The sequence below is a fragment of the Salvelinus alpinus genome, chromosome 4 (assembly GCF_045679555.1).
Source record: "Salvelinus alpinus chromosome 4, SLU_Salpinus.1, whole genome shotgun sequence".
Taxonomy (NCBI): domain Eukaryota; kingdom Metazoa; phylum Chordata; class Actinopteri; order Salmoniformes; family Salmonidae; genus Salvelinus; species Salvelinus alpinus.
This window is the reverse complement of record NC_092089.1, coordinates 80,809,425-80,834,539: the sequence shown is the minus strand read 5'-3', so window position 1 is coordinate 80,834,539 and position 25,115 is coordinate 80,809,425. Positions and strand designations below refer to the sequence as shown.

General features: G+C 44.2%; 1 protein-coding gene across 2 annotated transcripts in view; it reads left to right on the top strand.

Moving 5' to 3' along the window:
- LOC139574523 (ATP-binding cassette sub-family C member 5) overlaps positions 1-24,207 on the top strand; it is a 53,514-nt gene extending 29,307 nt beyond the window's left edge. For both annotated transcript variants that reach the window (XM_071399190.1, XM_071399189.1), the window contains 11 exons: positions 828-957; positions 1,158-1,311; positions 9,583-9,711; positions 10,228-10,414; positions 13,148-13,237; positions 13,933-14,125; positions 14,584-14,743; positions 18,473-18,551; positions 18,855-18,968; positions 19,482-19,646; positions 22,793-24,207. In XM_071399190.1, coding sequence (XP_071255291.1) covers positions 828-957; positions 1,158-1,311; positions 9,583-9,711; positions 10,228-10,414; positions 13,148-13,237; positions 13,933-14,125; positions 14,584-14,743; positions 18,473-18,551; positions 18,855-18,968; positions 19,482-19,646; positions 22,793-22,897 — 1,506 coding nt within the window. In that variant the 3' untranslated portion in view covers positions 22,898-24,207. The remainder of the gene's footprint in view (positions 1-827; positions 958-1,157; positions 1,312-9,582; positions 9,712-10,227; positions 10,415-13,147; positions 13,238-13,932; positions 14,126-14,583; positions 14,744-18,472; positions 18,552-18,854; positions 18,969-19,481; positions 19,647-22,792) is intronic.
- Positions 24,208-25,115: the final 908 nt, after the last annotated feature.

Sequence of the window (25,115 nt, the reverse complement as noted above, 5' to 3'; positions counted from 1 at the left end):
CATAGTCTCCATGAGTCAGGTTTTCATTGATTTACGCTCAGGCCCGTTTCAAAGGAAAGAAGTGCAAAGTTGTTGTGGTACAACCTTGACTCTCTCTATTTGTCTTTAAGACATTTTCATGAGTTGCACTACTATAATTGAAAGTGCCTGCAGGCTAAATCCATTTATATGTCCAGTGCCGTGACACGCTGCTTTAATGGCTGTGTGTGTGCGTGTGCCGCTGTGTGTCCCTGTCCCTTTGGATATGTCCCCTGTGTTTGTTAAACTTTCCTGACAGCCCATTACAGAGGTTATGTCCTCACGTAATTGTGTGACACAAACTTTTCCCGAAGATGGCTAATCTTTTATTTTTTTTACCCTTAGCTGTAACGTGAATGTGGGAGTGTTGCATATTCTATGAATAGATTGAATGTGTTCTCTCCTGCCAAAAGTCATTTCTGCCAGATGTTTCTCACTGCGTTAACCTAGACATGGGTTCATAACCTTTGTGTCAGCCTGCCAGACATTAATTCATGTCTGATGATTTGACAGTTTGCCTGACACGAGAAACTTTCCACTTGCTCTTAACAGCACAGTGACTACTAATAGGGACACATCAACAACAACAACATATGGCCAACTAGCATTAGCAACATGTCATATGAGCGTTAGCTAGTGTGTGTACATAGCTGTGAATGCTGGCAACAATTCTCTAATGTCTACTCCTACTACTGTATGTTTGCATTTGTTGCGACTGGGTGTTGAGCTTTCCCAAGTCCCGACAACCCATCTGTTTACCAGTGTTCTGTCTGGCTCTGTGTTGAAACACCACTGTGTTTGTCTGACAGTGCACTGTTCGGGCTGCCTCGGTGCTCCACGACAAGCTGTTCCACCGCCTCCTCCTGAGCCCCATGCGCTTTTTTGACACGACACCTCTGGGCCGCATCCTCACCCGCTTCTCCCGAGACATGGACGAGGGTGAGGTGTCTTGCCTTGACTTCATACTCCGAGCCTTGAGGTCCCCATACCACCCAGACAACACAGTGCGATGTGACAGTTTTTTGTTTTCTCTCTCCCTCTGTGTTCTCTTTCTTTCGGTCTCCTTTTCTCTCTCTCTCTCTCTCTCTCTCGCGCTCTCTCGCTCTCTCGCTCTCTCTCTCTCTCTCAACCATCCACAGTGGATGTCCGTCTGGCCATGCAGGCTGAGATGCTTCTCCAGAACATGACCCTGGTGCTCTTCTGCCTGGTCATGGTCGGCATCGTATTCCCCTGGTTCCTGATCTCCCTCCTGCCCCTGGGAGCCTTCCTCCTCATTGTCAACCGCGTCTCCAGGTCAGGCTACAACCAATCGATTTATACGTGTGTGTGTATGCTCGTGCGTGCTTTGATTTAAAGACGATAAGTGTAGAGATGGATTAGGGTTCCCTAGGTCTTTGGGTAATTTATTATTCAGTGTGACGCATCTAACCAGTTTCCTCATTAAAAGCAAGCTCAAAAGGCACCCCATTCCCCATATAGTGCACTACTTTTGACCAGGGCCCACACAATATAGGGAATAACGTGCTTTTTGGGACGGGTCCCATTTGTTGATGTGGTGTACTTTGCCAGCTGGCATCGTGAGATGAAAGTACCAACTGCATAAACATGTTTGTGTAGGTTGTCTCAGAACAAGGAGTGTCATGTTCTTTAATGCCCTGTCCTCTTCTCCTCCAACCCTCCCTCCCTCCCGCCGGGGATGATTCATGAGCAGACTTGTTATTCACATGTGCAGCCTATCCTATCTATGGACCTAAAAGTAGAACTCCACCCCACCTTTGTCAATAAAACCCTCTCTCTCACACTTCCCTGCTGACTCAGTCGAGTGTCGTGGTAGTGTGGGTCTGTGGCTCATAAAATCACACATCAATCAGAAATGATTCTAGCGGAGCCAAGGAATGGCCTGAGCTGTGCCAGGAAATGGTTGTCCTGTCCTGGGCAGAATTACACTCTGACTCCCCTGTGTCCTCTCATCATATCATAGTCCACTAACCTGTCAGATAACTGCACTGTCATTGGAGTTATAATGCAGTGTTTGTCAACCCTCTCCTCGACCACCTAGATATTTCACGATGTTGTTGTTGTCCTGATCTAGTGTGTCTGGTTTGGGGATGAGTTCACAAGTTGAATCGGGTTCCTTAGAACACGCAATGGAAAACATTTTTGCAACGGGAAATTAAAATGTTTAACCCTCCCTAAGGTTTGGCTGGGGGGGTCACAGAGTAGAGGTTTGGCTGGGGGGGTCATAGAGTAGAGGTTTGGCTGGGGGTCACAGAGTAGAGGTTTGGCTGGGGGGGTCATAGAGTAGAGGTTTGGCTGGGGGGTCACAGAGTGGAGGTTTGGCTGGGGGGTCACAGAGTAGAGGTTTGGCTGGGGGGTCATAGAGTAGAGGTTTGGCTAGATGGTCATAGAGTAGAGGTTTGGCTAGATGGTCATAGAGTAGAGGTTTGGCTAGATGGTCATAGAGTAGAGGTTTGGCTAGATGGTCATAGAGTAGAGGTTTGGCTGGAGATCACAGAGTAGAGGTTTGGCTGGAGTTAACAGAGTAGATGTTTGGCTGGGGGGTCACAGAGTGGAGGTTTGGCTGGGGGTCACAGAGTAGAGGTTTGGCTGGGGGGGTCATAGAGTAGAGGTTTGGCTGGGGGGTCACAGAGTGGAGGTTTGGCTGGGGGGTCACAGAGTAGAGGTTTGGCTGGGGGGGTCATAGAGTAGAGGTTTGGCTAGATGGTCATAGAGTAGAGGTTTGGCTGGGGGGTCACAGAGTAGAGGTTTGGCTGGAGGTCACAGAGTAGAGGTTTGGCTGGAGGTCACAGAGTAGAGGTTTGGCTGGAGGTCACAGAGTAGAGGTTTGGCTGGGGGGTCACAGAGTGGAGGTTTGGCTGGGGGGTCACAGAGTGGAGGTTTGGCTGGAGGTCACAGAGTAGAGGTTTGGCTGGAGGTCACAGAGTAGAGGTTTGGCTGGGGGGTCACAGAGTGGAGGTTTGGCTGGAGGTCACAGAGTAGAGGTTTGGCTGGAGTTAACAGAGTAGAGGTTTGGCTGGAGGTCACAGAGTAGAGGTTTGGCTGGAGGTCACAGAGTAGAGGTTTGGCTGGAGGTCACAGAGTAGAGGTTTGGCTGGAGTTAACAGAGTAGAAGTTTGGCTGGAGTTAACAGAGTAGAGGTTTGGCTGGAGTTAACAGAGTAGAAGTTTGGCTGGAGTTAACAGAGTAGAGGTTTGGCTGGGGGGTCACAGAGTGGAGTTTTGGCTGGGGGGTCACAGAGTGGAGGTTTGGCTGGGGGGTCACAGAGTAGAGGTTTGGCTGGAGATCACAGAGTAGAGGTTTGGCTGGAGTTAACAGAGTAGAAGTTTGGCTGGAGTTAACAGAGTAGAGGTTTGGCTGGGGGGTCACAGAGTGGAGATTTGGCTGGGGGGTCACAGAGTAGAGGTTTGGCTGGAGTTAACAGAGTAGAGGTTTGGCTGGGGGTCACAGAGTAGAGGTTTGGCTGGAGTTAACAGAGTAGAGGTTTGGCTGGAGGTCACAGAGTAGAGGTTTGGCTGGGGGGTCACAGAGTGGAGTTTTGGCTGGAGGTCACAGAGTAGAGGTTTGGCTGGAGTTAACAGAGTAGAGGTTTGGCTGGGGGGTCACAGAGTGGAGGTTTGGCTGGAGGTCACAGAGTAGAGGTTTGGCTGGGGGGTCACAGAGTGGAGGTTTGGCTGGAGTTAACAGAGTAGAAGTTTGGCTGGAGTTAACAGAGTAGAGGTTTGGCTGGGGGGTCACAGAGTGGAGTTTTGGCTGGGGGGTCACAGAGTGGAGGTTTGGCTGGGGGATCACAGAGTAGAGGTTTGGCTGGAGTTAACAGAGTAGAGGTTTGGCTGGGGGTCACAGAGTAGAGGTTTGGCTGGGGGGTCACAGAGTGGAGGTTTGGCTGGGGGGTCACAGAGTGGAGGTTTGGCTGGGGGGTCACAGAGTGGAGGTTTGGCTGGGGGGTCACAGAGTGGAGGTTTGGCTGGGGGGGTCACAGAGTGGAGGTTTGGCTGGGGGGGGTCACAGAGTGGAGGTTTGGCTGGGGGGGGTCACAGAGTGGAGGTTTGGCTGGGGGGGGTCACAGAGTGGAGGTTTAGCTGGGGAGTCACAGAGTGGAGTTTTGGCTAGGGGGTCACAGAGTGGAGGTTTGGCTGGGGGGTCACAGAGTAGAGGTTTGGCTGGAGTTAACAGAGTAGAGGTTTGGCTGGGGGTCACAGAGTAGAGGTTTGGCTGGGGGGTCACAGAGTGGAGGTTTGGCTGGGGGGTCACAGAGTGGAGGTTTGGCTGGGGGGTCACAGAGTGGAGGTTTGGCTGGGGGGGGTCACAGAGTGGAGGTTTGGCTGGGGGGGGTCACAGAGTGGAGGTTTGGCTGGGGGGGGTCACAGAGTAGAGGTTTGGCTGGGGGGTCACAGAGTGGAGGTTTGGCTGGGGGGTCACAGAGTAGAGGTTTGGCTGGGGGGGGTCACAGAGTAGAGGTTTGGCTGGGGGGGTCATAGAGTAGAGGTTTGGCTGGGGGGTCACAGAGTGGAGGTTTGGCTGGGGGGTCACAGAGTAGAGGTTTGGCTGGGGGGGTCATAGAGTAGAGGTTTGGCTAGATGGTCATAGAGTAGAGGTTTGGCTGGGGGGTCACAGAGTAGAGGTTTGGCTGGAGTTCACAGAGTAGAGGTTTGGCTGGAGGTCACAGAGTAGAGGTTTGGCTGGGGGGTCACAGAGTGGAGGTTTGGCTGGGGGGTCACAGAGTGGAGGTTTGGCTGGGGGGTCACAGAGTGGAGGTTTGGCTGGAGGTCACAGAGTAGAGGTTTGGCTGGAGGTCACAGAGTAGAGGTTTGGCTGGGGGGTCACAGAGTGGAGGTTTGGCTGGAGGTCACAGAGTAGAGGTTTGGCTGGAGTTAACAGAGTAGAGGTTTGGCTGGAGGTCACAGAGTAGAGGTTTGGCTGGAGGTCACAAAGTAGAGGTTTGGTTGGAGGTCACAGAGTAGAGGTTTGGCTGGAGTTAACAGAGTAGAAGTTTGGCTGGAGTTAACAGAGTAGAGGTTTGCCTGGAGTTAACAGAGTAGAAGTTTGGCTGGAGTTAACAGAGTAGAGGTTTGGCTGGGGGTCACAGAGTGGAGTTTTGGCTGGGGGGTCACAGAGTGGAGGTTTGGCTGGGGGGTCACAGAGTAGAGGTTTGGCTGGAGTTAACAGAGTAGAGTTTTGGCTGGGGGTCACAGAGTAGAGGTTTGGCTGGAGTTAACAGAGTAGAGGTTTGGCTGGAGGTCACAGAGTAGAGGTTTGGCTGGGGGGTCACAGAGTGGAGGTTTGGCTGGAGGTCACAGAGTAGAGGTTTGGCTGGAGTTAACAGAGTAGAGGTTTGGCTGGGGGGTCACAGAGTGGAGGTTTGGCTGGGGGGTCACAGAGTGGAGGTTTGGCTGGGGGGTCACAGAGTGGAGGTTTGGCTGGGGGGGTCACAGAGTGGAGGTTTGGCTGGGGGGGGTCACAGAGTGGAGGTTTGGCTGGGGGGGGTCACAGAGTGGAGGTTTGGCTGGGGGGGGGGTCACAGAGTGGAGGTTTAGCTGGGGAGTCACAGAGTGGAGTTTTGGCTGGGGGGTCACAGAGTGGAGGTTTGGCTGGGGGGTCACAGAGTAGAGGTTTGGCTGGGGGTCACAGAGTAGAGGTTTGGCTGGGGGGTCACAGAGTGGAGGTTTGGCTGGGGGGTCACAGAGTGGAGGTTTGGCTGGGGGGTCACAGAGTGGAGGTTTGGCTGGGGGGGGTCACAGAGTGGAGGTTTGGCTGGGGGGGGTCACAGAGTAGAGGTTTGGCTGGGGGGTCACAGAGTGGAGTTTTGGCTGGGGGGTCACAGAGTGGAGGTTTGACTGGGGGGTCACAGAGTAGAGGTTTGGCTGGAGATAACAGAGTAGAGGTTTGGCTGGAGTTAACAGAGTAGAGGTTTGGCTGGGGGGTCACAGAGTGGAGGTTTGGCTGGGGGGTCACAGAGTGGAGGTTTGGCTGGGGGGTCACAGAGTGGAGGTTTGGCTGGGGGGTCACAGAGTGGAGGTTTGGCTGGGGGGGGGTCACAGAGTGGAGGTTTGGCTGGGGGGGGTCACAGAGTGGAGGTTTGGCTGGAGGGGGTCGCAGAGTGGAGGTTTGGCTGGGGAGTCACAGAGTAGAGGTTTGGCTGGGGGGGTCACAGAGTGGAGGTTTGGCTGGGGGGGGTCACAGAGTGGAGGTTTGGCTGGGGGGGGGGTCACAGAGTGGAGGTTTGGCTGGGGGGGTCACAGAGTGGAGGTTTGGCTGGGGGGGGTCACAGAGTGGAGGTTTGGCTGGGGGGTCACAGAGTGGAGGTTTGGCTGGGGGGGGTCACAGAGTGGAGGTTTGGCAGGGGGTCACAGAGTAGAGGTTTGGCTGGGGAGTCACAGAGTAAATCAAATCATATTTTATTTGTCACATGCTTCGTAAACAACAGGTTTAAACTAACAGTGAAATGATTACTTACGTGTCCTTTTCCAACAATGCAGAGTGAAGATAAAATATAGAAATAGTGACACAAGGAACAAATAAACAATGAATAACAATAACGAGTAAAAAATAACATGGCTATATACAGGCAGTACCAGGTAATAACATGGCTATATACAGGCAGTACCAGGTAATAACATGGCTATATACAGGCAGTACCAGGTAATAACATGGCTATATACAGGCAGTACCAGGTAATAACATGGCTATATACAGGCAGTACCAGGTAATAACATGGCTATATACAGGCAGTACCAGGTAATAACATGGCTATATACAGGCAGTACCAGGTAATAACATGGCTATATACAGGCAGTACCAGGTAATAACATGGCTATATACAGGCAGTACCAGGTAATAACATGGCTATATACAGGCAGTACCAGGTAATAACATGGCTATATACAGGCAGTACCAGGTAATAACATGGCTATATACAGGCAGTACCAGATAATAACATGGCTATATACAGGCAGTACCAGATAATAACATGGCTATATACAGGCAGTACCAGGTAATAACATGGCTATATACAGGCAGTACCAGGTAATAACATGGCTATATACAGGCAGTACCAGGTAATAACATGGCTATATACAGGCAGTACCAGGTAATAACATGGCTATATACAGGCAGTACCAGGTAATAACATGGCTATATACAGGCAGTACCAGGTAATAACATGGCTATATACAGGCAGTACCAGGTAATAACATGGCTATATACAGGCAGTACCAGGTAATAACATGGCTATATACAGGCAGTACCAGGTAATAACATGGCTATATACAGGCAGTACCAGGTAATAACATGGCTATATACAGGCAGTACCAGGTAATAACATGGCTATATACAGGCAATACCAGGTAATAACATGGCTATATACAGGGAGTACCAGTACTGAGGCAATGTGCAGGGGTACGGGGTAATTGAGGTAGCTATGTACATATACTGTAGGTAGGGGTAAAGTGACTAGGCAACAGGATAGATAATGGACAGTACCAGCAGTATGTGTTTGTGCGGCCTCAGTATGCGTGTGTGCCTGTGCTATGTGTGTGTTAGGATGTTAGTGGAAGTACTTGCAAGTGTGTGGGTTGAGTCCGTGCAAGAGAGTTGGTCAATGCAGGTAGTCCGGATAACTATTTGATTAGCTATTTAGCAGTTTGGTTCAGCAGTATTATGGCTTGGGGGTAGAAGCTATTCAGGGTCCTGTTGGTTCCAGACCCGCTTGCCATGCGGTAGCAGTGACAACACTCTATGGCTTTGGTGGCCGGAGTCTTTGACAGTTTTTGGGGCCTTCCTCTGACACCGCCTGGTATAGTGGTCCAGGATGGCAGGGAGCTCGGCCCCAGGGTTGTACTGTGCCGTACTCGCCACCCTCTGTAGCGCTTTGCGGTGGGTTCCTTGCTGTTGCCGTACCAAGCTGTGATGCAGCCAGTCAAGATGCTCTCAATGGTGCAGCTGTAGAACTTTTTGACAAATGTTTTCAGCCTCCTGAGGGGGATGATGCACTGACGTTGCCTCTTCACAACTTTGTTGGTGTGTGTGGACCATGTTAATTCCTTAGTGATGTGGACACGGAGGAACTTAAAGTTCTCGACCCGCTCTGCTGTAGCCCCATCGATAGCATTCTCACATAGGTATTCCTTTTGTTAAGGTGGTGAGGGCAGTGTGGAGTACAATAGAGATTGCTTCATCTGTGGATCTGTTGGGGTGGTATATGAATTGGAGTGGGTCCAGGGTGTCTGGGATGATGGTGTTGATGTGAGACATGACCAGCCTTTCAAAGCATTTCATGACTATATATGTGAGTGCTACGGGGTGATAGTCATTTAGACAGGTTACCTTGGAGTTCTTAGGCACAGAGACTATGGTGGTCTGCTTGAAACAATTTGGCATGCTCTGAGTACGCGTCCTGGTATTCCATCTGGCCCCCCGGCCTTGTGAATGTTGACCTGTTTAAAAGTCTTACTCACATCGGCTATGTGTGAGTTTCGACTACATTCGAGCCGGCGTAGTAGGAATCGATCTTAGTCCTGTATTGAGCTTTGCCTGTTTGATGGGTCGTCGAAGTTCGTAGCAGGATTTCTTATAAGCATCCAGATTAGTGTCCCGGTCCTTGAAAGCGGCAGCTTTAGCTCAGTGCGGATGTTGCCTGTAATCCATAGGTTCTGGTTGGGGTATGTACATACAGTCACTGTGGGAACGTCGTCGATGCACTTATGAATGAAGCCGGTGACTGACGTGGTAAACTCTTCAATGTAATCGGATGAATCCTGGAACATATGCTAGTGAAAAAGTCCTGTAGCTTAGCATTCACTTTATTGGACCACTTCTGTATTGAGCGTGTCACTGGCACTTCCTGTTAGAGTTTTTGCTTGTAAGCAGGAATCAGGAGGATAGAGTTATAGTCTTATTTGCCGAAGAGAGGGCGAGGGAGGGCCTTGTATGGGTTTCTGTGTGTGGAGTAAACATGATCTAGAGATTTGTTGCCTCTAGTTGCACAGGTGACATGCTAGTAAAAATGAGGTAAAACAGATTTCAGTTTCCCTGTATTCCCTGTTTGTTCTCCAGTGACTGCACGTTCACCAAAAAAAGCAGACGGCAATGGCGGTCTACTTGCTCGCCGACGTAGTCTTGTGACTCGCCGGCGCTTTCTCTTTCGTGTCCTGGGGATCAGGGCCTGGTCCAGGATAAGCAGAACGTTTAGAGCTGCCGACTTGTTGAAGCAGAAATCTTCATTCAAATCGATGTTAGTGATTGCTATTCTGATGTCCAGAATCTGTTTTCAGTCATAGGAAATTATGGCAGAAACATTATGTACAAGATCAGCGTAAAAAAACACAAAATAGCAGAATTGGTCAGGAGCCCGTAAGACTGCAGCTATCCACTGCAGCGGCATCATTGTGAGTTGAACAGAGTTGAACAGTAGAGGTTTGTCTGGGGGTCACAGAGTCAGAGGTTAGAGAAATGGTGAGTGAGTGGACTTCTTTAGCATCCCTAAAGTGGTGCTCTGGTACGTTTAAGTAATAGACTTGACGTTCCACTTCCTCTTTGTCTGACTAGGGTTCTGATTCGCGAGCTGAAGCGTCTGGAGAACATCAGCCAATCACCTTTCACCTCGCACATCACCAGTAGTCTCCAGGGCCTGTCCACCATTCACGCTTATGGCAGAGGGGACGACTTCTTGCACAGGTGAGAACAGTACACTAATATACCGTATAGCGCTCATAGGAAGACACTTTCTTTATCTGTCACAGGACGTGTTTTCAAACACTGATAAGACATTGGTTTTGACAGTTCATGTCCAGTTAGCTTCGCCCACCAGACGTCTACATTAAAAAAATAAATAATAATGTTTTGTCATTTAGCAGACGCTCTTATCCAGAACGACATACAGGAGCAATTAGGGTTAAGTGCCTTGCTCAAGGGTACATCATTTTTTTTTTTTTACCTAGTTGTCTCTGGGATTTGAACCAGAAACCTTTCGGTTACTGGTCCAACGCTCTTAACCGCTAGGCTAGGTGCCGCCCAAATTGCACAACTAATAATGAGATAACCTCCCTTAGTAACATTTCCTGGACTTTTGAGTTGAGTAGCATTTGATTTCTGCTGAGCTAATGTGGGCACTGAGCAGCCTTCCACTAAGTCTGTTATTGGTCCGTTGACTTTCACTAACCATTCCTATTGGTTTATCTCTGTGTATCTCAGGTACCAGGCTTTACTGGACACCAACCAGGCTTCCCACTATCTGTTCAGCTGTGCTATGCGCTGGCTGGCTGTACGACTGGACCTGATCAGCATCATTCTCATCACCACCGTAGCCCTGCTCATCGTTTTCATGCACAACCAGATCCCCCCAGCCTACGCAGGCTTGGCTATATCCTATGCCGTGCAGGTACACACACACAAAAGCACATTCATGCACATGCATGTAAACACGCACACACGTATGTAAACAGACACGCACTGCTAGAGTGTGTCCTTGCTATCGGTGAATTATTTTGACTGCCCTTTATGGGAATGTTTTTATGAAGGCTTTTTGATGTTATATACAGTACCAGTCAAAAGTTTGGACACACCTACTCATTCCAGGGTTTTTCTTTATTCTTACTTTTTTCTCCATGTAGAATAATATTGAAGACATCAACACTATGAAATAACACATATGGAATAATGTAGTAACCAAAAAAGTGTTAAACAAATCAAAATATATTTTATGTTTGAGATTCTTCAAAGTAGCCACCCTTTGCCTTGATGACAGCCTTGCACACTCTTGGCATTCTCTCAACCAGCTTCATGAGGTAGTCACCTGGAATGCGTTTCAATTAACAGGTGTGCCTTTTTAAAAGTTCATTTGTGGAATGTCTTTCCTTCTTTATGTGTTTGAGCCAATCAGTTGTGTTATGACAAGGTAGGGGTGGTATACAGAAGATAGCCCTATTTGGTAAAAGACCAAGTCCATATTATGGCAAGAACAGCTCAAATAAGCAAAAAGAAACGACAGTCATCATTACTTTAAGACATGAAGGTCAGTCAATCCATAAAATTCAAGAACTGAAAGTTTCTTCAAGTGTAGTCGCAAAAAACATCTAACGCTATAATGAAACTGGCTCTCATGAGGACCACCACAGGAAAGGAAGACCCAAAGTTACATCTGCTGCAGAGGATTAGTTCATTAGAGTTACCAGCCTCAGAAATTGCAGCCCAAATAAATGCTTCACAGAGTTCAAGTAACAGACACGTCTTAACATCAACTGTTCAGAGGAGACTGCGTGAATCAGGCATTCGTGGTTGAATTGCTGCGAAGAAACCACTACTAAAGGACACAAATAGGAAGAAGAGACTTGCTGGGCCAAGAAACACGAGGAATGGATATTAGACTGGTGGAAATCTGTCCTTTTGGTACCAAAAATTTGAGATTTTTGGTACCAACCGCCGTGTCTTTGTGAGATGCAAAGTAGGTGAGCAGATGATCTCTGCATGTGTGGTTCTCAGTGTGAAGCATGGAGGAGGTGGTGTGGTGGTGTTTTGCTGGTGACACTGTCAGTGATTTATTTTGAATTCAAGGCTCACTTAACCAGCATGGCTACCACAGCATTCTGCAGCGATACGCCATCCCATCTGGTTTGCGCTTGGTGGAACTATCATTTGTTTTTCAACAGGAAAATGACCCAACACACCTCCAGGCTGTGTAAGGGCTATTTGACCAAGGAGAGTGATGAGTGCTGCATCAGATGACCTGGCCTTCACAATCACCCAACCTCAACCCAGTTGAGATGGTTTGGGATGAGTTGGACCACAGATTGAAGGAAAAGCAGCCAACAAGTATACAGCACATGTGGGAACTCCTTCAAGACTGTTGGAAAAGCATTCCAGGTGAAGCTGGTTGAGAGAATGCCAAGAGTGTGCACAGCTGTCATCAATGCAAAGGGTGGCTACTTTGAAGAATCTCAAATATAAAATATATTTTGATTTGTTTCACACTTTTTTGGTTACTACATGATTCCATATGTGTTATTTCATAGTGTTGATGTCTTCAATATTATTTACAATGTAGAAAATAGTTAAAATAAAGAAACCCTTGAATGAGTAGGTGTGTCCAAACTTCTGACTTCTATAGGATTGAGGCCAGGTTGTGAGGGCCACTCTAATACCTTGACTTTGTTGTCCTTAAGCCATTTTGCCACAACTTTGGAAGTAATGCTTGGGGTCATGGTCCATTTGGAAGACCCATCATTTGCAACCAAGTTTTAACTTCCTGACTGATGTCTTGAGATGAAGATTCAATATATCCACATAATTTTCCTACCTCATGATGCCATCTATTTTGTGAAGTGCACCAGTCCCTCCTGCAGCACAGCACCCCCACAACATGATGCTGCCACCCCCGTGCTTCACGGTTGGGATGGTGTTCTTCGGCTTGCAAGCCTCGCCCTTTTTCCTCTAAATATAACGATGGTCATTATGGCCAAACAGTTCTATTTTTGTTTCATCAGACCAGAGGACATTTCTCCAAAAAGCACGATCTTTGTCCCCATGTGCAGTTGCAAACTGTAGTCTGGCTTTTTTATGGCGGTTTTGGAGCAGTGGCTTCTTCCTTGCTGAGCGGCCTTTCAGGTTATGTTGATATAGGACTCGTTTAACTGTGGATATAGATACTTTTGTACCCGTTTCCTCCAGCATCTTCACAAGGTCCTTTGCTGTTGTTCTGGGATTGATTTGCACTTTTCGCACCAAAGTACGTTCATCTCTAGGAGACAGAACGCATCTCCTTCCTGAGCGGTATGACTGCTGCGTGGTCCCATGGTGTTTATATTTGCGTACTATTGTTTGTACAGATGAACGTGGTACCTTCAGGCATTTTGAAATTGCTCCCAAGGATTAACCAACGAAAAACGAGTTTTAATGACTCCAATCTAAGTGTATGTAAACTTCCGACTTCAACTGTATGTCTGTCTTTAGGGGCCGTAAAGGTTTATGGTTTGTGCTGCTCATTCATCCAAATGGTATCACCGCACACAGTGACCAACACTAGTGTTGACGTGAGCCTGGGTTGATTGTAATAGGGTGTGAGGGTGTTAATCATTGACTAATCACTTCTCTCTCTCGCTGTCTCTCTCTTCTCCAGCTGACCGGTCTGTTTCAGTTTACCGTGAGATTGCTGTCAGAGACTGAGGCTCGCTTCACGTCAGTGGAGAGGATCAATCATTATATAAAGGTAGGTAGGCCTAATGACACCAGGGGCTGCTGCCAACAGTCGGGGGAAGGGTTGCTGATTGGCTGAACCATGTGTGGCTGAATCGAAAGTACACACATGGTGTGACACAAACAAACACAGGCTTATATACTTAACGCAGCAGGACACAGGCACAGATGAAGCAACACACACATACAGGCACAGCATACTCACATGCAGACACACACTCTAAATCCACATTCCTGCGCGCGGCACACCCATGCACACACACATAACCCAATCCCAATAACACAAAGCTGTTGGTCATGGTAAGCTCCAGACAGACACAGAGTACATCCCAAATTGAACCCTATTCCCTATGTAGTGCACTACTTTTGATCAGGGGCCCATAGGGTTTGGTTAAAAGTAGTCCACAGTATAGGGCGTCGAGTGCCGATTGGTGCACACCCAGTCTCTGAGAGGCCCAGCAGGAAGCAGATGCAACCCAGTGTGTGGCCCGTCACACATCACAGCACATGACAGGACCTGTTTCACACAACACCCATCAAAACATAAACACCCTCATATCAGAGGAACAACTTTTTTCTCTCAAAGTGCCAACAAGCTTTTAGAGATCTATAAATTACAGTTCTATTGAGAGGTAGAGGTCTTTACTTCATGGGATTAGAGATACAGAGATTAGCACTCCATATTGGATCTATTTTTTTCTGTCTCAGACCTTGGAAGGTGAGGCGCCGCGGCAGATCACTGGACCCTCCTCTCCTGCCCCCTGCTGGCCAGATAAGGGACGGATCTCCTTCCAGGACGTGGAGATGTGTTACCGGGACGACCTGCCGCTGGTGCTCAAGAAACTTTCCTTTAACATCCTGCCAGAGGAGACCATCGGCATTGTGGGTCGCACTGGCTCAGGTACTTCCCTCCGTTATTCGCATGTGTCGTTTTACATCGTTAATGTTTCATGTTATTATCTTTGTTTCCGCTGGTGTTTACCTGGTATTTACTAAGAAATAATGTAATAACAATGGGTTTAATTACATTACATTTACATTACATTTAAGTCATTTAGCAGACGCTCTTATCCAGAGCGACTTACAAATTGGTGCATTCACCTTATGATATCCAGTGGAACAACCACTTTACAATAGTGCATCTAACTCTTTTAAGGGGGGGGGGGGGGGGGGGGGATTACTTTATCCTTCTAATTGATGGTAATGGTGTTTGTTTTCTAATGATTCTCATTCAAAAAGATTATCATAAAATAAAAGTAATCATTATCCAGTGAACTGTAATCTTCACATGTAGATGTGGTTATCATCTATCCGAACTAATCGTAGTTCACTCACAACCCCCCGTTTCTATCTATCTAGGGAAGTCCTCACTGGGCGTAGCTCTCTTCAGACTGGTGGAGCTGACTGGGGGCTCCATCACCATCGACGACATCAACATTGCACAGATCGGATTGGAAGACCTGAGAAGCAAGCTGTCAGTCATTCCCCAGGAGCCCGTTCTCTTCATTGGCACTATCAGGTTAATTAATGATTTACTTAAGATTCCCCTAGGTACAGATGTAGGATCAGCTTCCCCTCCCCCAATCCTAACCTTTTAAGGGATCCTTTGGATATTGGGTAATTTCTTACTTACCCAGAGTCAGACAAACTCATGGATACCATTTTATGTCTCTGCGTGCAGTTTGAAGGAAGTTGAAGGTAGCATATCGTTAGCTTAGCACTATTGCTGGAGGTCTATGGGTATCTACTAGCCAGCTCCTCTCAAAAGCAGGGAAATAGACCTAACTACTACAAAGCTATGTGGTTGGTCATTTATAGTCTAACAAAGGTATACATAGAATCTCATTTCATAAAATATAGATTACTATCAACTTCCTAATTTACGTACTGGGGGGGCTTGATATCTATGGCAAAGAAAGCAAGGCACCCAGAGACTGTAAAAAACCCTGAGGAATTTTCTGCGCTTATCAATCCTGGAGTTATAGAGACATTCTTCCATATCCCAAAATGAAACTGTAAGAACCAGCCCATACCTGCTGGACCGAATGGACAGCTGTCTTATCTGGTAAGTACATTATTCTTGCTTGTCCCACCACACAGTAACAAAATCTAAAGAAGATAATCTATCGGTAACTTTTGTTGTTTCATAATTGCACTCAGATACAAATAATCTAATAATAAACTATTTGATTTGATCAAACGACTCATGAATAATAACTTATTTGTTCTTAGTCAATACAGGCTGGTTGCATATCGACTGGTGTTTGAGTGGGCACTGAAGGGAGAGCGACTGGAACGAGGGAACAAGAGTTTTACATTCAGCTTCACAGCCAGACATTGCCTAACCAATTCTGTCAAATCATTGAAATAAATGCCCTTAGGAACAAAATAGGTGGTATTGGTTCTATCTGCTAGAAGTGATTCATTACAGTATGCTACAACATCTTATTTTTATTATGAAATATAGCAGTCAGATCCATGTGTCAGTAACATTTGAATACTTAAGGTAAATTGGTAGAAGCCAACAAAACAGCGTATACCTATGTAATGACATGACAATCGATGAAGAGGCAAAGACCATTATGTATTTTACACCACAGTATAGACATTCAAACAATGCACATCAATAAAAGGTCAAATGTACAATAAAATAGACAGTACAAAGTAGGTATGGGGGTGATGTTATGTAGTAGTCTACGTGAATGGTATGGGGGTGCTGTTATGTCCAGTGGTAGTCTACCGTGAATGGTATGGGGGTGCTGTTATGTCCAGTGGTAGTCTACCGTGAATAGTATGGGGGTGCTGTTATGTCCAGTGGTAGTCTACAGTGAATGGTATGGGGGTGCTGTTATGTCCAGTGGTAGTCTACAGTGAATGGTATAAACCCTCCACTTTACCCAAGTCAACAAAACTATCTTGGAGGGGCAGTCAGGCTACCTGTCCATTTGTTAGAATAGATGTGTCTGGACACGTCAATGATTGCATTACCATCCTAATATGACAAAACAAGTGCTGAAGTGTAAACATTGATTGCATATTTTGAGTACTTACCAGCAAAAGTTGAGGCTTGTCCTCTATTCTGGTTCTGAATGTGATGTTACTCCAGCAAACATGGAGTCCGTTCCTTGTGGACTGTCCACGGCAGGCACGTCTTCTATCTAAACCAGAGTGAGCAATAAAGGGAACAGGAAATGGGGAAAATCATTTGAAATATACAAAGAAGAACACACTTGAAGAAGGCCATAATAGATGTTCTGATTTAGTGGCATGATGTCATGCATTACATAGCTAACACTATAAAGTCAAGTCAATCTATTTGTGTCTCAAGCATGTGAAAAATGTATAATTAGTTGGAATGTACTTGAATCAAGTTGAATAAAGACTAAAATAATGGCACCACTCAATGTTGAATAATGAAAAAAGGAGAGCACATAGTTTTGAGCATTCTTAGTCATTTTGTTGTACTCTGCTTTTCTTTGGCTTTGAACGGAGGGCATCACAGATGGAATGGACAGCCTATCCACAAGAAACGTGACAGGCCTATCACATTTTATCATGAGAGCAGCTAGCTACTATTCAATCAATCAGATAATGTAAGATCTCATCACACTTACCCCTATTCCACTTTGTTCTGGCGTGCGTAGAATGGCCACTGATGGGACCGCTGTATCCGTCAGGAAACGTCTCATCTTATGGCTTGTCAGTTTGATCCTCTCATAATAGTCCCCTAGTTATAAAAAATCAGAGCAAACCATTAACTTTCAGAGATCCTTGGTCGGAGTGTTGTTATCTAGCTTGCTAACGTTATATTCATGGCAACTCAATCAAACAAGGTTTATAAAAAATAGACCCTTACAAACAAATACAATAACATGTTTCAGTTCAATACAATACGCTAAAAAACAAGATATCGATTTATCAATAATGTCTGTTGATGCTGAAAAGGCTTTCAACCGTCTTGAATGACCTTTTTCTATTCAAAACTTTGGAAGCTTTCAACTTTCCAAAAATGTACAGTGAGCTCAAAGTATTGGGAAGGTGACCATGTTTTTGTTGTTTTGGCTCTGTACTCCAGCACTTTGGATTTGAAATGATACACTGTCAGCTTTAATTTGAGTGTATTTTCATCCATGTCAGGTGGACCGTTTTAGAAATTTCAGCACTTTTTGTACATAGTCCCCCCATTTTAGGGGAGCAAAAGTATTTGGACAAATTCATTTACCTGTATTAAAGTAGTCAATAGTTTAGTGTTTTGTCCCATATTCCTTTAAATTTGTTGGTTCCATTTGCTGTTTGTTTTGGTTGTGTTTCTGGTTATTTTGTACCCAATAGAAATTAATGGTAAATAACGTGTTGTCATTTTGGAGTCACTTTTATTGTAAATAAGAATAGAATGTTTCTTAACACTTCTACATTAATGTGGATGCTACCATGATTACGGATAATCCTGAATGAATCGTGAATAATGATGACTGAGAAAGATTGACGCACAAATATCACACCCCAAGACATGCTAACCTCTCACCATTACAATAACAAGGGAGGTTAGCATTTATTTTTTATGGCTTTAACTTCCAGCAGTGTCAACAATCTTCACAGTCACGGCTGCGAGGTAAAAATATTTGCTCCGGACGAGCATTGGCTGTCTGTTGATGTACTCTTTTTCTTTTGTGAGGTTTATCTTCTCACACTTTGGTTACTTGATATCTATCTAGCAAACTCGTTCAAACTGCCGCTGTCTCAGCTGGCCTGCTGTGTTTACACTTGCGCACAGCCTATGCTTGCGCCCACCGTCGATGAATGAAATGCGTAGTCCGGAGAAAATAGTTCCAGAAATAACTATAATAAAAACATTATAATTTCATATATACTTGTAATGAATACTTAGACTACAAAGTGCTAACCACCCAGCCTTTGAATAGTTAGGTTCATTTCCATGCTTTTGAGAGGAGCTGAGTAGTAGATACTCATAGACTTCCAGCAGTTGCGCTAAGCTAACAATATGCTACCGCCAACTTCCTTCAAACTGCACACAGAGACATACAAATGGTATCCATGACATGAGTTTGTCTGACTCTTGGTAAATAGGACATTTCCCAAAATTCCAAAGTATCCCTTTAACCATTAGTGGGGGAAATGTCAAACTGACCCCACGGGCAACTTCACCGGACTCTTGTTGCACTGTTATCTAGGCTTGTTCACAAATATGGAGATTGATTCTTTATTCTTATTTTTCCTTATCAAATAGGTCCAATCTGGACCCATGGAATCAATACTCAGATCCCCAGATCTGGAATGCACTTGAAAGGACCCATATAAAGGAGATGGTAAGTAGGGATAGATGGTAAATGTTAACATAAATAGAGTAAGCAATACATTCCTATGTCAGTTTAACCCCAATATATTGATAATGTCAGTATACAAATGTCAAGTAGTCCTTATGTGTTGACATCATACTATTTATTCATTGCCTTGTACACCTTCTGATAGTGTTACTAATGCTGACAGTAATTCATAACAAATCCTAGACCTGTGTAAGATTAAAGTTCCCCACTAGAGATTTTTTTAACAGTTGAAAACGATATATGTGGCTTGTGTTTTGACTCCATTTTGTTTCTCATCATGTTCAGATCAGCCAACTGCCCCACTCCCTCCAGTCCGAGGTGACAGAGAACGGAGAGAACTTCTCAGTGGGAGAGAGACAACTACTGTGTGTGGCAAGAGCACTGCTGAGACACAGCAAGGTAAACACACACAAACACAGACACATCACACATGCATGTGCGCACACACACACACACACACACACACACACACACACACACACACACACACTCTAGCGTTGCATCAGGTCTCTTTCTCTCCACACCACACACAGGACAATAGACAAGGGCAGTTAGATTGATTTTCTCTTTTCTGTTACCACAGAGGAAAGCTTTTGTGCCTCACATCCTAATATTGAGGTAGTCACATAAGACGGGCAGAAGGCAGCAGCTTCTCCAAGGCGTAACATTGCCACCACGTGGCTTGTGTTGTAATGTCACTCTGATTCTATACAATGCAGTTGGAAATTCAATCAAATGAGGATGACGACAAAAGACGTTTAGGGACTAGTACTAGTTATAGCACTCCTTAAGATTGTAATATACACATCCATATTCAATGTTGTTTCTATATTGTTACTTCCTTATTCTACCAACCTTTGTGATTGAACCTCTGCAAAGTGTGCTTAAATGTGACATGTGTTTGGTTGCCAGATCTTGCTGTTGGATGAGGCGACTGCAGCCATCGACACAGAGACAGACCGGCTGATTCAGGAGACCATCCGCGAGTCATTCAGCAGCTGCACCACGTTGATCATCGCCCATCGCCTCAACACTGTGATGAGCTGTAACAGGGTCATGGTGTTGGACCAGGGACAGGTGGGTCTTCTGCACCACAGACATATAGAATGCGTCTCAATGGCACCCTATTCCCTATGTAGTGCACTGCTTTTGACCAGGGCCTATAGGGAATAGGGTGCCATTTGAGACGCTGCCATATCATTCTATTTCTTCTGTGTTTATTTGAGAGGGACTTGTAACCATTTGTATCTATTGAATCATACCAGTGGCTAATGAAACACATTTGACGTCTTCTAATTCTGGGTTTGTAGTATAGTGTAAAAATATATACAGGGCCTTCAGAAAGTATTCACACCTTCCTTGACTTTTTCCACATTTTGTTGTGTTACAGCCTGAATTTAAAATGGATTCGATTTAGATTTTTTTTCACTGGCCTACACACAATACCCCATAATGTCAAAGTGGAATTAATTAAAAATGAAAAGCTGAAATGTCTTAAGTCAATAAGTATTCAACCCCTTTGTTATGGCCAACCTAAATAAGTTCAGGAGTAGAAATGTGCTTAACAAGTTGCATGGGCTCACGCTGTGTGCAATAATAGTGGTTAACTGGATTTTTTATTGACTCCCTTATATCTGTACCCCACACATACAACTATCTGTAAGGTCCCTCAGTTGAGAAGTGAATTTCAAAGACAGATTCAGCCACAAAGACCCGGAAGGTTTTTCAATGCCTCACGAAGAAGGGCATCTATTGGTAGATATGTAAAAAGCAGACATTGAATATCCCTTTGAGCATGGTGAAGTTATTCATTACACTTTGGATGGTGTATCAATATACCCAGTCACTACAAAGATACAGGCGTCTTTCTTAACTCAGTTGCCGGAGAAGAAGGAAACCGCTCAGGGATTTCACCATGAGGCAAATAGTCACTTTAAAACAGTTAGATGGCTGTGATATGAGAGAACTGGATGGATCAACAACATTGTCTTTACTCCACAATACTAACATAATTGACAGAGTGAAAAGAAGGAAGCCTTTACAGAATAAAAATATTCTAAAACATGCATCCTGTTTGCAACAAGGCACTAAAGTAATACTGCAGAACCATGTGGCAAAGAAATTTACTTTTTGTCCTTAATACAAAGTGTTATGTTTGGGGCAAATCCAATACAACACATTACTGAGTACCATTCTTCATATTTTCAATTATAATGGTGGCTGGATCATGTTATGGGTATTCTTGTAATCGTTAAGGACTGGGGAGTTTCAGGATAAAAAAGAAACGGAATGGAGCTCAGCGCAGGCAAAATCCTAGAGGAAAACCTGGTTCAGTCTTCCACCAGACAGATGAAGTACAATAATCTAAAACACAGGGCTACACTGGAGTTGCTTACCAAGAGGTCAGTGAATGTTCGTGAGTCGCCAAGTTACAATTTTGACTTAAATTATGGCAAGACCTGAAAATGGTTGCCTAGGAATGATTAGCAACTAATTTGACAGAGGTTGAAGAGTTTTGAAAAGAATAATGGGCTAATGTTGCACAATCCAGGTGTGGAAGCTCTTACAGCTGAAATTGCTGCCAAAGGTGCTTGTACAAAGTATTGACTCATGGGTGTGTGAATACTTATGTCAATTAGATATTTCTGCATTTCATTTTCAATAATTTAGCAAACATTTCTAAAAACATGTTTTCACTTTGTCATTATGGGGTATTGTGTGTAGCTGGGTAAGAAAATAATAAATTTGAATTCCGTCTGTAAAACAGCAAAGCGTGGAATAAGACAAGGAGTATGAATACTTCCTGAGGGCATTGTATTTAACGCCTTTACACTTGTGGGAATTGGCCTATATGGATAGGACTAAATTGAAATGTTTCTTACAGAAGAAATATGGAAAACATATGCATGACCATGGTAACAATTAAACAGGAACAGTTAGGAGATTGTGGGCAAATGATTAGACTAAAGGTGAGGACACAACAGTTTACCTGACACAATAATGAACCCAAACATTACACTGTTGCTTTTATGTGCATTTTACATTTACTGTACTTTTCATCTCATTTGACAATAACAAAATATGAAAATACTCTGGATACATTCAGTAACATGATGATAATATTCCTGGAAAATGTGGGACAAGTGCAACATAAGAGAAAAAAATGACATGGATTTGAGTGAGAGGTCTAACTGGTGTTTCCAAGTGGTGTCACACTTCTCCAAAGTGTGCCCAGTTCCTAAGTAATTTCAATGCAGAAGAGTATTCAACTATAAGGTGCTTTTTTGAGCTCTCCTAGCTGTGCTGTTGAGGAACTAGAGCAAGTACACTTGTAGTTGTTTTGTTTGGAACACAGCCCTGAAAACTCCTGCCTTTACACAATTACTGTTGTTTACGCAATCCAAAAGCGGTCCATTTTATAAATCGCAATCTGGGACAGGTGGGTATAATTTGAAAGCTTGTTCTATTGCCAACATGACTAGCTAAATTATAAAATACAATATTACACTGCTAGGCTTTCACAAGGCAATTCAGAGAAGCAGAACATCATTTTGGTGGGCTTAGAATAGAGTCTTAAGTGCATTGATGCGTGGTGTATGGCAAGTTTTCATCACAATACAACAAACAGGCTCATTCTGTTCAAGACAACCCAGGGTATAACGCCATGTCATCTTGTAATTGTATATCAAACATAGTCATCATAAACATTGACACTGTATATTACATTAGTTTTATGATATGGAAATGTGAAGTGCACATTTGGGCTCACGGGTGTTTGACGTCAAAGTGGTATTTTTCATTGTAATCCTCAACGTCTCATATTTCAGAATGCATTGAGTCCTCTTAATTTACAGCTTTTCCCTCACTCAGACAAAAAAAAAATTGAAAATTGCTCAGTTAGCAGGAGGGATGGGGGCAATTTCTTGTCACGGGGTGCTCAAGTTCAGAACGGCTGTCAGTCAAAACCCATACAGCGCTGTGAAGAACAGAGCCTGAGCTCTGACGTCATGTATAGTATGTTACTGTACAGCCACTGTGTTCCAATTTAGGCACTTATCAGTGTCCATATCTGCAATTTTCAACCTGTATATTGGTACGAGTGTAAAGGGTTAACAGCATATACTAAACAAAATATTTGATATACTACTGTATACCTAAGGAAACATTTTTCTAGTGGGTCGAAATACTTGTTGGTCAGAACTTGTTTATTTTCTTCATTCCAGATTTTGGAGTTCGACACCCCTGCTGCCCTGCTGGCAGATGACAACTCCAGATTCCGTGCCATGATCGAGGCATCTAACGGCAAGCTCAGTGACACAGAGCAGTGAACCGAGTCGAATGAGTACAAATTAGCGCTTATAAAACGAGGCAATACAGCAGAGGACATGACTTGCACAATCTTTGAAGATTACCATCCTGCCATGGAGCAAGTAAGATGTTATTTTAGAAGGCATTAACAGAGGTTCTTACAAACGCTGCTAAATCTAGTGATGTCTGTTGATTTCAAAAACCAATGATGACTTCATGAGTATGATGACAATGTTCCAAAAGACGCATCAAAGATGTGGATCTATTGAGAGTTGGGAGTATCGTACCTGCTGACCTTTACTGCTGTGTGGAAAGAGATCATTTCTCAGAGCCAAAAGGAGAAAGTGCAAATCAAGAGCAATGACTCTACAACGGCACTTTATATTCCATGATGAAACACTGAAGCGTCTGAGAACACTGAATGTTGCTTCCTTTCACCCTCTCTCTACAGGGCTATCAGTGAGACTTGGAAGAGAACGTTAAATTATCTATATATTTCACTGATATAATTCGAAAGGAACCTATCACTTGTATAAGCCTCAATGCTAGTTGGTGGAATGGATTTTATATTATGATATTTGCAAACAATACAGCCAGCACATTCATCAGTCAAATCACTGGGCAACTGAGACTTCCAAAGAATCACTTTGATACACCAAAGTAACCATTCCACATGAGCAAGGTCAGGAATATATTGACTGATAATATGTCAAGTTATAATAAGGCAGATTATTATATGGTAATCATTTCAGTGAATCCTAACAGATGCAGTGTATATGTGCCTCTACAGTTATGTCATTCGTTGTGTAGTAATGTTGTAGCCTATGCTTTTTGGAATTGCATTTGTGTTATGTTCTGTTCTGGGTGAATCTTATGCTGGTATGTCGGAACTGTATCTGCATAGTCTCTTGTTGCAGGGTATATGGCAGGAATGTCGTTTTTATCAACGTGTAATCATTCTGTTGTGTAGTAATAAAGCACAGTTATATTCATGGAATTGAAGAACAACAAAACAGAGTTGTGGAACAAATAATGAAAGGTACTGAGTATTTAGAGTATTTTTTTGTTCTAAACAACCACAGACAATGTCTGCAAATCAGTGTTTTTGGATGACGTTTTGGATTGTAAACATCTAGATGCCTTAAAAAAACAAATGTTCATACACTGAGCAGACATTGTGTGCAATAAGCAATATGTTGCTAGAGAAATCGTAAAAATGGTCTTGTAAAAGACTTGCGATTGTAATTTGCTATATTTTTTTATTCTTAAATGTTAAGATTTTTTTTGTCATAGAAATGCTTTACCAATAAAAATGTTTTCATACTTGAAATATTGTCCTTGCATTCATTGTTCTCGCGTATGGTGCCTTCCTGGCATGCATGGTGCTCTGACAATTAATTAGATCAATAGTCCATGGGCCAGAGGGCCAAATTTCACATATTGGTCCACTATGGGGTGGCAAGGGTAATGTCTGTGAGCTATATTTTGGTATGATAACCACTATCGGACATTGATAAATTGTGGTAATCACTGCATGAATGTTATGACCCCTATGCGGTTAATTGGGACAACTGGATTTAAGAAATGTATTATAAAACAACAATCTTCTCAAAACAAGGTATTGATATGTTATTAACTTCATAATACAACATGAAAGAAGGCATGGAACAATTTGAATGGTAGTGACATCTCTATGGGCCCAACGTGGAGGGTCAAAGGTCATACATGTATGCATTTTGGGGTATACATCGAGCCAGAATGGACGTACGGTATAGGGAAGTGCTCCATTATGACATGGTACGTAGATAATCATCACCAAAAATCACAAGGAGACCCATTGAGACATTTTTGCATTCGGAAAGTATTCAGACCCCTTCCCTTTTTTCCACATTTTGTTACATTATAGCCTTTTTCTAAAATTGAGAACTTTTAAAAATGTAATCAATCTACACACACTACCCCATAATAACAAAGGGAAAACAGGTTTAGACATTAATGCAAATGTATTAAAAATAACAAACAGTAGTACCTTATTTACATAAGTATTCAGACCCTTTGCTATGAGACTCAAAATTGAGCTCCGGTGCATCTTGTTTCCATTGATTATCCTTTGTTTTTACAACTTGATTGGAGCACCTGTGGTAAATTCAATTGATTGGACATGATTTGGAAAGGCACACACCTGTCTAAATAAGGTCCTACAGTTGACATTGCATGCCAGAGCAAAAACCAAGCCAT